This window comes from Ceratotherium simum, chromosome 19, assembly GCF_057802395.1.
Source record: "Ceratotherium simum simum isolate JZ-2026a chromosome 19, ASM5780239v1, whole genome shotgun sequence".
Lineage (NCBI taxonomy): Eukaryota > Metazoa > Chordata > Mammalia > Perissodactyla > Rhinocerotidae > Ceratotherium > Ceratotherium simum.
Genome location: NC_141918.1, coordinates 30,824,179 through 30,838,965, shown reverse-complemented (window position 1 = coordinate 30,838,965; position 14,787 = coordinate 30,824,179). Strand labels below are relative to the sequence as shown.

The window sequence follows — 14,787 nt, the reverse complement described above, 5'->3', positions numbered from 1 at the left end:
CTAGACTCTCTAGATGATAAAACCTGAATACCATTTATTCGTGGGATATATCTAATTCAAAAAGGGTTCATTCCAAAGTTGAGTGTCTTCTGCCAGAACCAAGACTGGAGAAAACTAAGGGGCCAGATGAGGAAAGTGTCATGAGACCTCTAATGTCTTTACACAACAATTGTAAGGGCCCAATTTTCCCAGTGTGTGATTCACTTAGGGCAAGCAATTCTCATCAACTTGAAAGGGAGAGATGTGCGTCCACAGATCCGAGTTTGCAGTATCCATGGCTTACTCAGCAGGAATACATACTATAATTTATGGTACCAGGCTTCATTTCTTTAGTCCAAATCAACTCAGTTGGATTTTAAAGCTTTAGTTCTTGGAAATAATCAACCGTCCCTTAAAATATCAAATCATCGTCTTTATTTCACATATCAATCCTGTTGATTACCTAGGATAAGCCATAGTTTGGGTTTATAGATTGATATGCAAGATGCATAATACAGAGCTGTATGCTATACAGTCCTACTATGCAACTTCATAGTATTAAATTACCAAAATTTATTCTGGAGGTAATTTTATACATAGCAAAAAGAGAGGCAGGAGATATAATTTCCCGTGTTTTCTGTTCAACAATTTTTTAAGAAATATAATTCTGTTTACAAGTACTGTTTTTCAGCTTTAATTTGATACTTTACTACCAGGTAAATTATCTTTTAATGTAATTACTTTTATAATTATGATCTTGAAAGTCTGCAAAGTGATTAAAGGGCATTTTCTAAGAAATAGATATCTGGATTTAAATTATGCAATTTTTCTGCTTACAGTTTTGGTGTTATCTAATTTATTATTATTATCATCATTATTATTATTACTATTATTAACTGGTTATGAAATGGCAAGTATTGAGGTAGACCTTTACAAATATCCAAGACTTTAGGTCTAAAATGTTTTTAATCACAGATTTCAAAAGTTGACACAAGTATATCCTTGTTATCTTTTTCTTTAGCATTTATTAGTTTTGACTCACTCTAGCATGTTATACACATCAGCACCTGTGCCCATTTAGCAAAGAATTTCAGTACAAATCACTCTGAATTGAATAGACATCTCTAAGAAGCATTCCAATTGTTGCAATATTTTTAGAAACTGAAACAAGGAAATAAACAACTTCAGTAAAAGTGATTTAAATAACAAATAACATATCTTTATAAACAGCTTATCTCCTTGAGAACAAAGAATAAACAAGGAGACAAGGTTTTTTTTTTCCTTCCACTATTAAAGCAGATCACAATATGAATGGGTGAAATGTCATGAATAATTGGAGAAAATCACAGAGTAATCTTCGACAAAAACATCTGATTTATTTAAATTGTCACTGTTTGTCTTATTAGAACCTTTATTTAACCTTGTTATCCACAATGCAGTATTCAAGCTAGTTTATCAAAAATATACCTCAAAACCAACCATATTTTGAAAATTTTGACTTTCTCAAATGCAAGCTACGGTAATGTAAACCTCTCATGGCAGCTGTTTTACTTGGGACCTAATTAATTGACATTGCGTTAGACTGAAGTGCCTGTGAAAACCAACGTTTTGAATCTAAAACAACAGTAAATAAATCAAGGCTTTGAAACATTCAGTCAGTAGATTTCAGCTCAGGTTTCTGGTCAAGAGGATCATCAAACTTTCCACTACTAGATTCATCTGGATACAACATTCGTTCAACATCTTCTGCTCACAAACTTAGCCACACACCACCGGTCATTCCTAATCATGATGTTCAAGGCCTCATCCTATGATTTTCCAACCTCATTCTTTCTTTCTAGATAAGCCCATTTCCTTATTCACTCCTGCACAGAGTCTAGGTATTTCAGGGCTTACCATGTGTCTGCCACTGTTCTAAATGCTTTACAAATATTAACACTTTCAATGCTCATAACCACCCCATGAGGCAGGTACTATTATTACCCCCATTTTATTAAGAAATGGAGGAATAGACAGGCAAAGTAACTTTTCAAGGGTTACGCAGCTACTGAGGATTTTGATCATTTCCTCTACCAAGCCCTGATTAAATAGAATAGATTTGCTCATAGTATTGTCTTCAAGTCAGACACATTTATATAAAACATAAAATTCTAGCCAGGAGATATTTATAATACAAAAACATCATCAGATGGTAATATGTCAATCATGGTGATATTAGGCATAATGTATAGGAGGGGTTAGAGAAAGCAAGGCAGTATAGAGATCTCTGCAGTCTAACATTAACCAAAACTAGGAGCTAGCAGGGGGGCGAAAGGTAGATGAGAAAGAAGAGAAAAAAGATGACTCATAGTTATAAGTCCAAATGATTAGAAAAATGATAGTATTTACAGCAAAAAAGATGTAAATATTGGGGGTATTGCTTGAGGGTAAATGGGATCAGACTGATATTACACATGTTGAATTTGATGTAGTCAAAACAACAAGAAACAGAAATAGGATATGGTGCTTGTGTGAGTGTGTGGTATGATGGGTGGCAAACATTGTAGCGATATGCCCGTCCTCCAAGTTGAGGTAATTATAGGTTTGGGAGCATTAAACAGCTTAGTGGATCAAGCCTTGGTCCAGCAGGCCTGGTCAAGCTGTCTACCAAAATCAATCCACAGGTTCTGGACAAATATGCCTCCTTTGAGGATGTATTCCCAGATGAGTGGTTAGAAGAACTGACTTCCTTTGCAAATACAATTAGGAATTGAACCAGGTATGCCTGGGAGTGTATGTCCTGGTGGCTAAGGCCTTTCACTAGAACACTGACACCAATCCACAGAGATTTGCCAGGACTTCCACCTCCCATTAGAAGTCATGGTGCTATTTGCATCCTGACCTCCTTCGGCCTGGCATCTCACAGACTTCCGGTCTGAGCAGTCCTCAATTGCTCAGTGCAGTACTTTCTTTAGGTCAAACCAAAGAAACAGAGGCAAATATTTCTCAAGTCCATTCACTTCTCTACATTCCCACCGCTACAATCTTAGTTCTGCTAGAGTGATCTTTCTAAACTAAAAATCAAATCAAATCACCCCCATTCAGTTGTTTCTTTTGGAATGTCTTTAGAGAATGTCCAGAACCATAAACCTGGACTGTAATGCCCTTCATGGCCTTGTCCCTCTGGCCTTAGTCCTTGTCATGTTTCCCTTTCATTCCAGTAGTACTGAACTACATGTAATTCCCCAGCTGTGCCACGCTCCTTCTTTCCCCTGGGCCTCTGCATGCTTTTATCTCTATCTCTGGAATGCACCTCCCGCACACAGGCACAACCAAATCACAGGCACTTTGCCTGTCAAACACCAACTTCAAGTCTCAGTTTTGTTGTTGCTTCCTTCTGGAATTCTTCCCCTACTACCCTCAAGAGTATGTGGCTCTCATCACATTCTACGGACATGGCTTGTTTGTTCTTATGTCCCTATGACCAGACAAAGATCTTGGAAGCAAAAACTGTATCTATTTTACCACCCTTCCTCTTCTCTGTGCTCCCTCCTCCCCCAGTACCTAACACCGTGTCTGGTTTATTGTAGCTGCTCAGCACGTATTTGTCACATGAATGGCCAGAAGCGTCTAAGAGTCCTAAGGGGGACATATCTATTCAGCTAAAGAGACCACATGATGCCATTAGTTCTGGAATAGGACCCTCTCCCTGCCCCATCAATTAGTCAACATACCTGGCATTCTTGAAACGCCCTGGACCCTTGCTACTCAGAGTGGTCTGGGGACCAGCAACTTTGGCATTACCTGGAACTTGTTTAAAATGCAAAATCTCAGGCCTCACTCTAGAACTCCTGGATCAGAAGCCACATTTCTCCAAGGTCCTTTAGGTGACTTGTATTATATATTGTATTATATGTATAATATATTAATATTTGAGAAACACTGCTCTAGATAACGTTGGTGATTCTTTACTCAGAAAGTTGGTACTCCATTTCCTTGAGAGAAGAAATGCAAATGCCTGGTCCCCAGTGCTCCTGCAGCTGAGGACTTGTTTATTTTACCCTAATCCAGGGTTACACTGACCTTGCCTGTCCTTACATGTTTGAAATCAGTCACTCCACACATCAGGGGCCCTTCTATCTCACATCAGGGGCCCTTCTATCTCAAAAGGAATCCTGTGCCTATTTTTTTCAGAAGTCAGCCAGTCAAACTAGAAACAGAATTGCTCACTGTCGTGGCTGCTTTTAACTCTTCCAGACATTGGATCCAACGTCATATATCAGAGGAGTTCCTCTTCTCCCAGGAAGGGGCCTTATATCCCTGGTGGATCTGGAGATCTGAGAGGCACATTCTTATGGCTACCACAAAGAGTAAGGAGAAAATATAGGAAAAAAGGAATAACTGATAGAGAAGAACTTGAAAAAAGCAAGAGAAGGTGGTGCTGATGTTGATACAGCCAGCTGGGCACTGCCTGATTTGCCAATATGGAAGAGGCACTAAATCATAAAAAATACAACAAAATGTAGAATTGTGTGTGCTTTGGAAGAGATACTTTGCAAAGGCTCTCAGGGTGGGGAGTAAGACCCTCAAAGGGCACGCCTAAAACACAATAGATGGTCATCAACCGGCCTACTGTGAGAGAGAGTCAAGTTACCAGCAGGCTTCCTTTGCTGAGTGGGTCAGGCAAACAGGGCCTGGCTCACTCCAGCTCTTGCCTCCAGCAACACTTAGCATCTTCTTTAAATAAAACTGTGAACAAATATACAAAGAAAATCAGTGTGTAGATGTGTTCACCTAAAGTATAAGCCTCCTAGAGACTCCAAACTCAGACTGTCCAGGGGGCAACCATGTGCTGACCTCTCCCTGAGTGTGGAAGCAGAGACGGTAACCTTTGAGAGGACAGAGACGATCTGGTCTGCTACTAGAACAGATCAACAGCATCTCCAGAGCCTCTGATTCTTCAACACCAACTGCGTGTCCAATAATTCAGTTCAATTCTGACACTAACAACCTGGGATTAGCACAGATCTCACAGGTTAAGGACTCGTTTCCACAAGACTGCCCCCACTTCAGACACTAGCCACAACTGGGGTGCTATGTACTTCTGCCCTGTGACTACAAATTTGGGGGGGTTCTCATGACCCCCTCCCCCTCAGGTTTGATAATTTGACTCACAGGACTCAGAAAAACACTTTGCTTTTGTTTACCAGTTTATTATAAATGATGCAACTCAGGAACAGTCAAAGAGAAGAGATATGTAGGGCAAGGTATGGGGAAGGGGTGTGTGGAGCTTCCAGACTCTCTTCTGCTTGCCACCTTCCTGGAGGTCAGGGGGTGTGGCTGAAAGTTCCCACCCTCTCTTCATGTATTTGGTCTTTCTGGTGACCAGCTCCCATCCTGAAGCTATCTAGGGGCCCCACCCTGAGTCACCGCATAAGCACAAACTCAGGTGTGGTCAAAAGGGGCTCATTAGGAATAACAAAAGACACTGCTATTACTCAGAAAATTGCAAGGGTTTAGGAGCTTGGTGCCAGGATCCACAGACAAAAACCAATATATTTTTTATTATACCACATACAGCCAGAGAAATATACAAGACTGAATGAGAAATACATTTCTCATGGAACTTCAAGTATAATAATACAACCATCTCAAATCAGTGAGTAAAAAGTAATTTTAAAAAAAATAGATTTCATAAATGGTGTTGGAACAACTAGTTAGTCAAATGGGGGAAAATTTTAGATCCAAACTTCTCTTATGCCAAAATAAATTCTAGATGGGTCAAATATTTTTTAAAAACTATAAATATACTAGAAAAAAACAAATGGATTTTGGGCCGGCCCCGTGGCTTAGCGGTTAAGTGCGCACGCTCCGCTACTGGCGACCTGGGTTCGGATCCCGGGTGCGCACCAACGCACCGCTTCTCCGGCCATGCTGAGGCCACGTCCCACATACAGCAACTAGAAGGATGTGCAACTATGACATACAACTATCTATTGGGGCTTTTGGGGAAAAAAAAAAGGAGGAGGATTGGCAACAGATTTTAGCTCAGAGCCAGTCTTCCTCAGCAAAAAGGGGAGGATTGGCATGGATGTTAGCTCAGGGCTGATCTTCCTCACAAAATTTTTTTTTTAATTTATTTTTTTGTGAGGAAGACCAGCCCTGAGCTAACATCCATTGTCAATCTTCCCCTTTTTGCTGGGGAAGATTAGCCCTGAGCTAACATCTGTGCCCATCTTCCTCTATTTTGTATATGGGATGCTGCCACAGCATGGCTTGATGAGCGGTGCGTAGGTCTGCATCCAGGATCTGAACCCAGGAACCCCGGGCCGCTGAAGGGGAGCGCATGAACTTAATCACTATGCCACTGTGTGGGCCCCTGGAATTTTTTTATAAGAGGAGGAAGGGCTTTCTAAGCATGCCTTGAAACTCAGAAGCCATAAAAGAAAAGACTGATAAATTAAATTACATAAATTACAAAACACATGGTAAAAACCATCAGTGGCAAAATCAAAAGTTAAACTGAGGAAAATATTTGCAATTTATACCACATAAAAGGCATATTCTTTAATATTTAATAAGCTCCAACACATCACGAAAAAGAGAAACAGTCAATGGAAAAATGGGCAAAGGATTTAAACAAATAGGTCACACAAAAAAAGGAAATACAAATGGCTTGTAAACATATGAAAAGATGCTCAATTGTAAGGATTGAAATAAGGATATAATTTAGACTAGTAAAGATTGAAAAGTTTGATAACATTCGGTGCTGGTGAAGCTATGGACAAACAGACACTTCCATACACTGCTGAACAGGATGTAAACTGGTAAAACCTGACAGAAGGAGATTTTGCAATATCTCTTATACATGTATGTATCCTTCGGCCCAGTAATTCCATTTACAGGAATTTATCCTACAAATATAATCCCGTGTGTGTGATGGCAGCATATTCAAGGTTACTCACTGCAGCATTATAATAGTGAAAGTCTGAGACCACCATATATATTTGTCAGTAGGAGACAAGTTAAATTATAGCATATCATGTAATGGAATATTCTACTGCTGTACAGATGTGGTACAATTTTCAAGATATATTGTTAAGGGGCTGGCCCGGTTGCATAGCAGTTAAGTGCGTGCACTCTGCTGCTGCAGCCCTGGGTTCGCAGGTTCGGATCCCTGGCGCACACCAATACACTGCTTGTCAAGCCATGCTGTGGTGGCGACCCATATAAAGTAGAGGAAGATAGGCAGGGATGTTAGCTCAGGGCCAATCTTCCTCAGCAAAAAGAGGAGGATTGGTGACGGATGTTAGCTCAGGGCTCATCCTCTTCACACACAAAAAAGATATATTGTTAAGTGAAATAAGGTACAAAAGTGTGTGTATTCTGATGAATAAATGAAAAGCAATAAGATATATTGGAGTATATGAGGAAGCCATTTGGTTTAAAACTAATTTGGCCTGACCTTGTTTTTCTAAAAGCACCTGACGTGGCTTGTTGAGCACACATTGTACATCTGCTTTAACATTTACTCTGTCCCAAAGACAAGAATGATGCCGTTAAAGATAGGGATAACTTCCCCTCATATCGGCATTTCTTTAAGGATAAGCATCTCTTCCTGGAAACTAAGGATTAATTACTGATCTGCTGTGCTCACCTTGTGACCACTGACTTGCTGACATCGAATTGCTGTCCCAGCTAAGCATCTCGTGACAGTAGTAAAAGAGATATTCCTGTCATATGTGATGTATGTTATTTATTCCAAGACAGTATATAACCACTCTGTACAAACCACTTCTTTGGTGTTCTTTCCTCCTTGGGGAAGGAAGGCCCTGGGCTATAGTCCTCAAACTTGGCTTTAATATACTCACCCCAATTTTCATTTATAGATTGATTATGGATTATCTGCATTGACATGTCTTTTGATAAAATTTCATAATTCAGGGGGCCGGCCCCATGGCCTAGTGGTTAAGTTTGGCATGCTGTGCTTCAGCAATCCAAGTTGTGTTCCTGGGTGCGGATCTACACTACTCGTCGGTAGCCATGTTATGGCAGCGACCCACATACAAAATAGAGGAAGATTGGCACAGATGTTAGCTCAGGGTGAATCTTCCTCAAGCAAAAGAAAAAAAAAGAGGAAGATTGGCAACAGACGTTAGCTCAGGGCTATTCTTCCTCAACAACAACAACAACAAAATTTATGATTTTGTTCCTATAAATCCTATGCCTTCCTTCCTAGTTTTTTTTTTCTTTTTGCTGAGGAAGATTCACCCTGAGCTAACATCTGCTTCCAATCTTCCTCTTTTGTGTGTGTATAAGCTGCCACCACAGCACAGCCATTTAACAGATGAGTGGTGTAGGTCCATGCCTGGGAACTGAACCTGGGCCACTGAAGTGGAGCATGCCAAACTTAACCACTAGGGAACTGGGGCTGGCTCTGTTTTTTTCTTTTTTTTTACTTTTGGTTGCTATTGTGAATAGGATATTTTTTCAATCTCTATTCTAACTAGACATTGCCTAGACAGGAAAGCTATAAATTAGGTTCATTACTTTCATTCAGCTGCTAAATTTTGTCAATTCTAGTAGCTTATCCTTTTTTGGATTTTTCTAGGAATACAATCATATATCCTGAAAAATAAAGATCATTTTTTTCCTGATGTTTATACTGGGGAGCTCTTCTTTAGCTGTATGACTGTGCTAAGTTGTTGTGCTGTAGCTGCTTCCCACTGCAGGCAATTGTTGCTGCTGCCCAAGTGGCCTCCAAGGAAGGTGAACATCCCATGATCGCTTCGTTCAGGTGTCACGGATGACAACACAATACAGTGTTGTCCTGGTCTCTTAGCTCTCATTCAAAGAGCTAAGAGTCTACTCTTATTCAAAGAGTCATCTATACTCATTTCTTGAACTCACTATTGTGATCATACCTGTCAAGTTCCCATTTAGTCTCTTGCAACAACAGACAGGCCCAGCAGGGAGTCCTGCCTGGGCATACTTATTCTGACATTACCTTTACTCTTTGAAAGAGATACTCAGAGAGGACTCAGTTATCCTGTCTCACATTATCCAGTTTTATTTTCTTTATAGCACCAATCATATTGGCAGGTATATTATTTATTGGTTTATGTTTCCCCAAGATAGACTATATACTAGACTATAAACTTGATGAGATCAGACAATTTCCACATCTTATTTACCCTTATCTCTCTAGTATCTAGAGTTGAGAATACCTAGTAGGCCCTCAATAAATATTTGTTGAATCAATGAATGTTTTCTGGAAAATCATCTATAATCACATTTAACTAATTTCTTTATTCCAACTGTTCTTAGTGTTATTAGAAATGGTTGCTAATGATCTGGACAATTTTTCAGCTTAAGGGACAGACCAGATTATTTAAAGTGAATGGGTTTTCTGAAACAACATATTTAAAAACGCAGAGATAGTTGTGGGACTATAACATCAAGGGAGATGAGTCTCCAGCCAGGGATAGAAATTTGTCCTTCTACCTCGAGGTTCCAAATCTGCATTTCTAGAACTACCATCTACTTAATTGTTTTGTCTTTTTTTCATTTCTTATAAAGGCTTATCTGAGTTTCACTTGAAATGCTGTAGAGGTACGTTTACCACTTCTTTGTTGTTGTTGTTTAAAATTTACCCGGACTTTGTGGGAAACCAAGTAAAAAAGCTGCAGGTGAAGGGGAGCAGAATACCCCGCCCAAAAATGTGCCACTTTGGCATGTGGATTGTTTTGAACAGAACGCAATCAAGACCCAGCAGATTCAAGAAAAACACCTTTCCCTTAATTACCTAAAAGAATTTAAATAGGGCGCCTGGCCCAGGAAGAGAGCTATTACCAGAGATAACTTTTTATCTGAATTACCTATCTGTATGGCAGTGCAAGCATCTAATTACCAAACATCTGCTCTTCTTACAACCTGAATTACTGCCCTCGCCTTTGAAGCCCCAGGCCCCTGTCCCATTCCTTAGCTCAGGATGACCTATAAGCCTCAATTGCTGGACTTGCCCTTGAGTCTCCTAGTCTTTGTGGGGCTCCCACACATAGTAATCAAATTTGTTTTTCTCCTGCTAATCTGCCTTATGTCAATTTGACAGCCAAAGAACCTAGAAGGAAACAAGGGAAAATTTTTCCTCCCCTATATAGGTCACTCAAACATAGTACGTTCAAGGCAGGTTTCAGCCTACCTACTATCCGTTATTTCGTTTTCTAGGGCCAACCAATCTCCAAAAAGGGTTTGACCTTAGTACTATGATCTCGCGAGTTTTTTTGTTTTTATTCCACTCTCCTACTTTACCGCCTTCAATTCATCAATCCACACACGCGTTTGGTAAAACTCTCATGATGATGTCAGAATCATCATTTGAGGCATTTGTTACTAGTTATCAAGAAAGGCATTTTCAGCGGTTCACGGTGACACGGTAGGTAGGCTGGCGTAGAGTTAGCAGAGGCAGTTTTGTTTCCACCGCGGGCAAATCTCGAACATCTCGCTCCCTAACTTTTGTCCTCGCAGTTCCCAAAGCCGCAAAGACCGTTTCCGGACGCAGAAAGACAGGAAGCGCCAGCCCGGCACGCCTGGGCCGCAGCACCTCGGCCGGAGCCTGGCGGCGGTGCGCTCGCCCGGTGCATTGTGGGCGCTGTAGTCCGGCCGGAACCTGTTTGCGACTACAAATCCCGTGACCTCACTTCTCGCCCGCTTCTACTGCTCCACCGCCTAGCCCGCAGTCCCCCTCCGCGGCCTCAGCTGGGCCTGCCCGGCCCGGGGCGCGGTGTTCCGGCGAGTCAGCTGTTTCTCCCCTGGGCACAAGAGGCGGAAGCCGGAGGGGCCCGGGGAGGAGCTTCGCGCGCGGGGTGAACGCCTGCCCTACGTGCTCGTTCGCCCCGCGACCGCTGCGCGCGAGCCCGGTGTCCCCGCGGCGGGCAGCAGCGGCGCGTCGGCGGAACGCGGAGGGGGCGGAGGGAGCGGAGGGAGCCGGCGGCGGCGGCTGCAGCAGCAGCGAAATGGCGGAGACGGTGGCGGACACCCGGCGGCTGATCACCAAACCTCAGAACCTGAATGACGCCTACGGGCCGCCCAGCAACTTCCTCGAGATTGATGTGAGCAACCCGCAGACAGTGGGGGTCGGCCGGGGCCGCTTCACCACTTACGAAATCAGGGTCAAGGTGAGGCTGTCTTTCCCCCTACAGAGAGACCCCTCCCGCCGTCCCTGGTCGCCCCCAGCCGACCCAGGAGGGGAGCTCCTCAGGCGGCCACAGACGCCCAGGCCAGCAGCCCCCGCTGACTCGGTCGGGCAGCCCTGTCCACGGGTGGGGTCCTGGACCAGGGCCCCTCTTCATGTAGGGCTTGGATGGGGGCTGCAGAGGGAGCTGAGCCCAGCGCTGGCGCTTGTAGAAGGTGCTGGAAGAAGAGGGCGTGGGTTGAGCGCCGCTTGCCCCTCAAGCAGCTGATCTGGGGAATGACATTTGAGTTGGAAAGGAGTAGATCTTTCGAGAATACAGCCCTTCCTCGGGAAGGGAGCTAGGTGTGACTGAGAAACGGGGTTTGCGCGAGTTGGCGCCTTCCCGGTTTTCTTTTCTTGGAGAGTTTTCCCAGAGGTGGCCAAGCCAAGCTGGTTGCTCCAGGCCCTTCTCCGGCTTCCAGACTAACCGAGGTTGTACACCCTTTTGAACAGAGCCAGATGAGAGTTTACAAAAGCCTGACAAACTTGGTAGGGCTGAGCCAGGCGAGAACCGTGATTGGAAATGATTGACCTTAGCTTTCTGGGCATCCTTCGTGCTCAGGGCTGAGACGTGGAGTGTCGCCTACCTTACAATCCAGAACGACAACTGCTTTAAGAAAAGCCTATACATTTAGGGATCTTACTCTCTTAATTTCGAGATTTGCACTTCAGTGAATGAAGGAATCAGCTGAAGTAGAAACACACCTATAATTTCGTAACTAGTATTTGTTGGCAATAAGTAATTCAGATTGATTTGAAAGATGCCAATTGAAAATCGTGCTTCACTTTCACTGTGTGGTTCGGGATTAAAGAACTTGCTCATGTATGGAAGTATCTTTAAAAGTTAATTACATAAAATGAATCCAGCTGTTAAACACGATAACCAATTACTTTATTAAAAATTAAGCATAGTAAGAATTCAGCTGTAGAGTAATCAAAATTTATATAACGAGTTACTATTAACATTTAAGCGGTGTAATTTCTCACTAACTTTTTATGCTCTTTTTTTTGTGTGTGGTAAAAGACAAAAAATACCATGTTACCCATTTTTAAGTGTGCAGTTCAGTAGTGTTAAGTACAGTCACATCGTTGCGAAACTTTTAAAAAATGATTTACTTATCATGTAGTTAATGTTGCTAAAAAAAATTTAATTATCATCAAACTTTAAGATAGGAAGCTAACAGTTTAATGTTACAGGCCACCCTTGTCTCCCTATGGATCTGTAAAATGTGAGCCATAAGCAGTCTTGTTATAGGGGAACTACAAAGTCCAGACTCCAGTATACCTAGGGAAGTACATTATCACATAAGCCTAGTGAAAAAGTGAAGCTTTTTTTTTTTTTAACTTTTTGGAATGGTTTTGGATTGTCTTAAATATATGGCAGATCGTTCACTGAAAAAGAACTTCCTCTTTTACCCTTATTCAGCAGCATATTTTCCTTTACTTCTTGTGCTAAAACAGAACTTGGTATTCCTGTTTCTGAACTTCCATAACTGGTACTTCCTGTCACACAACTGAAGCAGAATCTCCTGCCTACACTTCCTCCATTTAATAACTTTGTGTTTACCTTGCTGAGTGCATTGTATTAAATGGACTCTAGTATGATAATTTAATTATTTTTAAAATACATCGGATACTTTATTACCAGATAGCTGATGTGACACTTAAAAATAGTGTTTGTGGTATGACCATTTGCATTTTAAAGAAAATAATCCTTTTCAAGAGTGATTAATGACTTATGGAATTAACGAGGTATACACTTACGCTGGTTTGTATTGTATAAACCAGCTTGTTGTGTGTTAATGACTGTCATAGTCATAAATGAAGGTGCCCTCTAAGAAAATGTGAGTTTCTAATGCTTATGAAATGCCTTTGGGGTTTTTCTTAATATGTAATGTGTTGATTTAAAACTCAGGACACCATATAGTAAGATATTAGCTGTTATTTAAGCAGCATAATGATTTTTGAGAGTAATTACACTCTTATGTTAAGATAGAATGGCCAGTGAGTTGAATAGGTAAACCATTTTGTAATTTTATTTATTACTCCTTTTCTGTACTGTTGCTGCTCTCCCTGGCCCCTACTGCCTGCCTTTTGCTATTGAATTTACAATGTGGCAAACCGTTTTATGTTTCAGAGTGTGGGCCCTTAAACTATCTTATAGTTACTCTCTAATTCTGGTCTTGAGAAAAATGTTCAATTTTATAGGATCTGATTGAAATTACTCTAATTCACAGAGTAATTTTGTCTGGATGGTGGCACTTTAGAATGTAAGTTTCCCAATCTCCATTTATCTTTTGGTTTGAGGATAATGTTTAAGACTATTAGTATCACTTGATTAGTATTTCTGGGCTTTTGAAAATAATTGGTACACTGTTAATGTTTTTTAAAATTGTTCTAATGGGTGTGAGTACAGCAGAGAGACCATAAATGATTAAAGGTTTTGGAAAGCTCAGGGTCTAGAATTATTTTGGCATGTTAAAGAGAAGGCTAAAGGGGAAATTCAGTTACTGTTTTTAAGTTTGTGCTATAAAGTAACTTTAATTTTCTGGAGACTTTGAATTAAAATTTATTGTGCCTAGAGACAACTGTTTAAACAGGAGTGAAGTTAAGCATCTTTCTTGAGCTCTGAGTTCAAAGAATAGATTTTATCATTTATTAGCAGAGTAAGGTACAAAATCTAAGCCCCACTTGCCCTCTGTAAAATTGGAATGCTGATAATAGTACCTACCTCATAGAACTAAGTGAGGTCATGGATGTAGATCTCTTTAGCACAGTGACTGGTACCTAATAAGCCCTCAAAAGTTACCTCTTTCTAAATTCAGATATCTTCTAAATTAAAAGTTAGTGATCAACTAACTACATTTTCTGTGTTAATATATAGTTGAGTTACTGAAATTGTTAGATTTTCTTATCAAGAAACCCACTTGGCATGGAGGAGTACTTTCATTGAGAAAAATGTGGTATAAGAAGAAGCCATCTTGTTTAGTACTTCACCAAGTAGGTTTTTTTTTTCAATGTTTTAGTTTTTTATTATATTTTGTGATGCCATTCAGAACATGGTAAATTTCTCATTTAAGACCAAAAATATTGAATAGAATACTCCATATTTTGAGTTAGTATGTTTCCTAACTTCAGGTGTTCCCTAGGTGTACAACGTAATGATGTGCTATAAGAAATGATTACCACAAAAGGTTTAGGTAACACCCGTTACCTCACAGAGTTACAAAAGTAGCCTTTTGAAGTTGAGGCATATTAAAACATAAAGCTGATTAGTAACATTTGCTAATAAATATTTTTACAAGAAAGGTGGTCAGCAAAAGTAGCATCTTGACAGTTTTAGCAATTCTAAATCTGTGTTGGTGATTGTTCTCTGGGTGAGTCCTCTCATTTTAAATTAGGAATCATTAATACCCAGATTGGAAGCTGAGAAATAAATAATTCTTAGACTTATTTTTAGGACTTATAAGCATGTATTATTAAAGGGCCAAAATAATATTTTAAGGAATCAAAGCATTTTGGTGCCAAAGGACGTCTGCAGAGTCTATGTAGCTTTATCAGTTGGCTGTGAGATGTTGGCTGATAGACATCTTTGC

The 14,787-nt window shown here is 40.8% G+C and overlaps 1 protein-coding gene across 2 annotated transcripts in view; it reads left to right on the top strand.

Moving 5' to 3' along the window:
* Positions 1-10,699: 10,699 nt before the first annotated feature.
* Positions 10,700-14,787, top strand: part of SNX3 (sorting nexin 3) — a 39,399-nt gene continuing 35,311 nt past the window's right edge. Inside the window, exon 1 of one of the 2 annotated variants that reach the window (XM_087443964.1) lies at positions 10,700-11,069. In XM_087443964.1, coding sequence (XP_087300090.1) covers positions 10,974-11,069 — 96 coding nt within the window. In that variant the 5' untranslated portion in view covers positions 10,700-10,973. Of the gene's footprint in view, positions 11,136-14,787 lie in introns of both variants that reach the window. The other variant, XM_004422185.3, reaches the window with a different exon arrangement.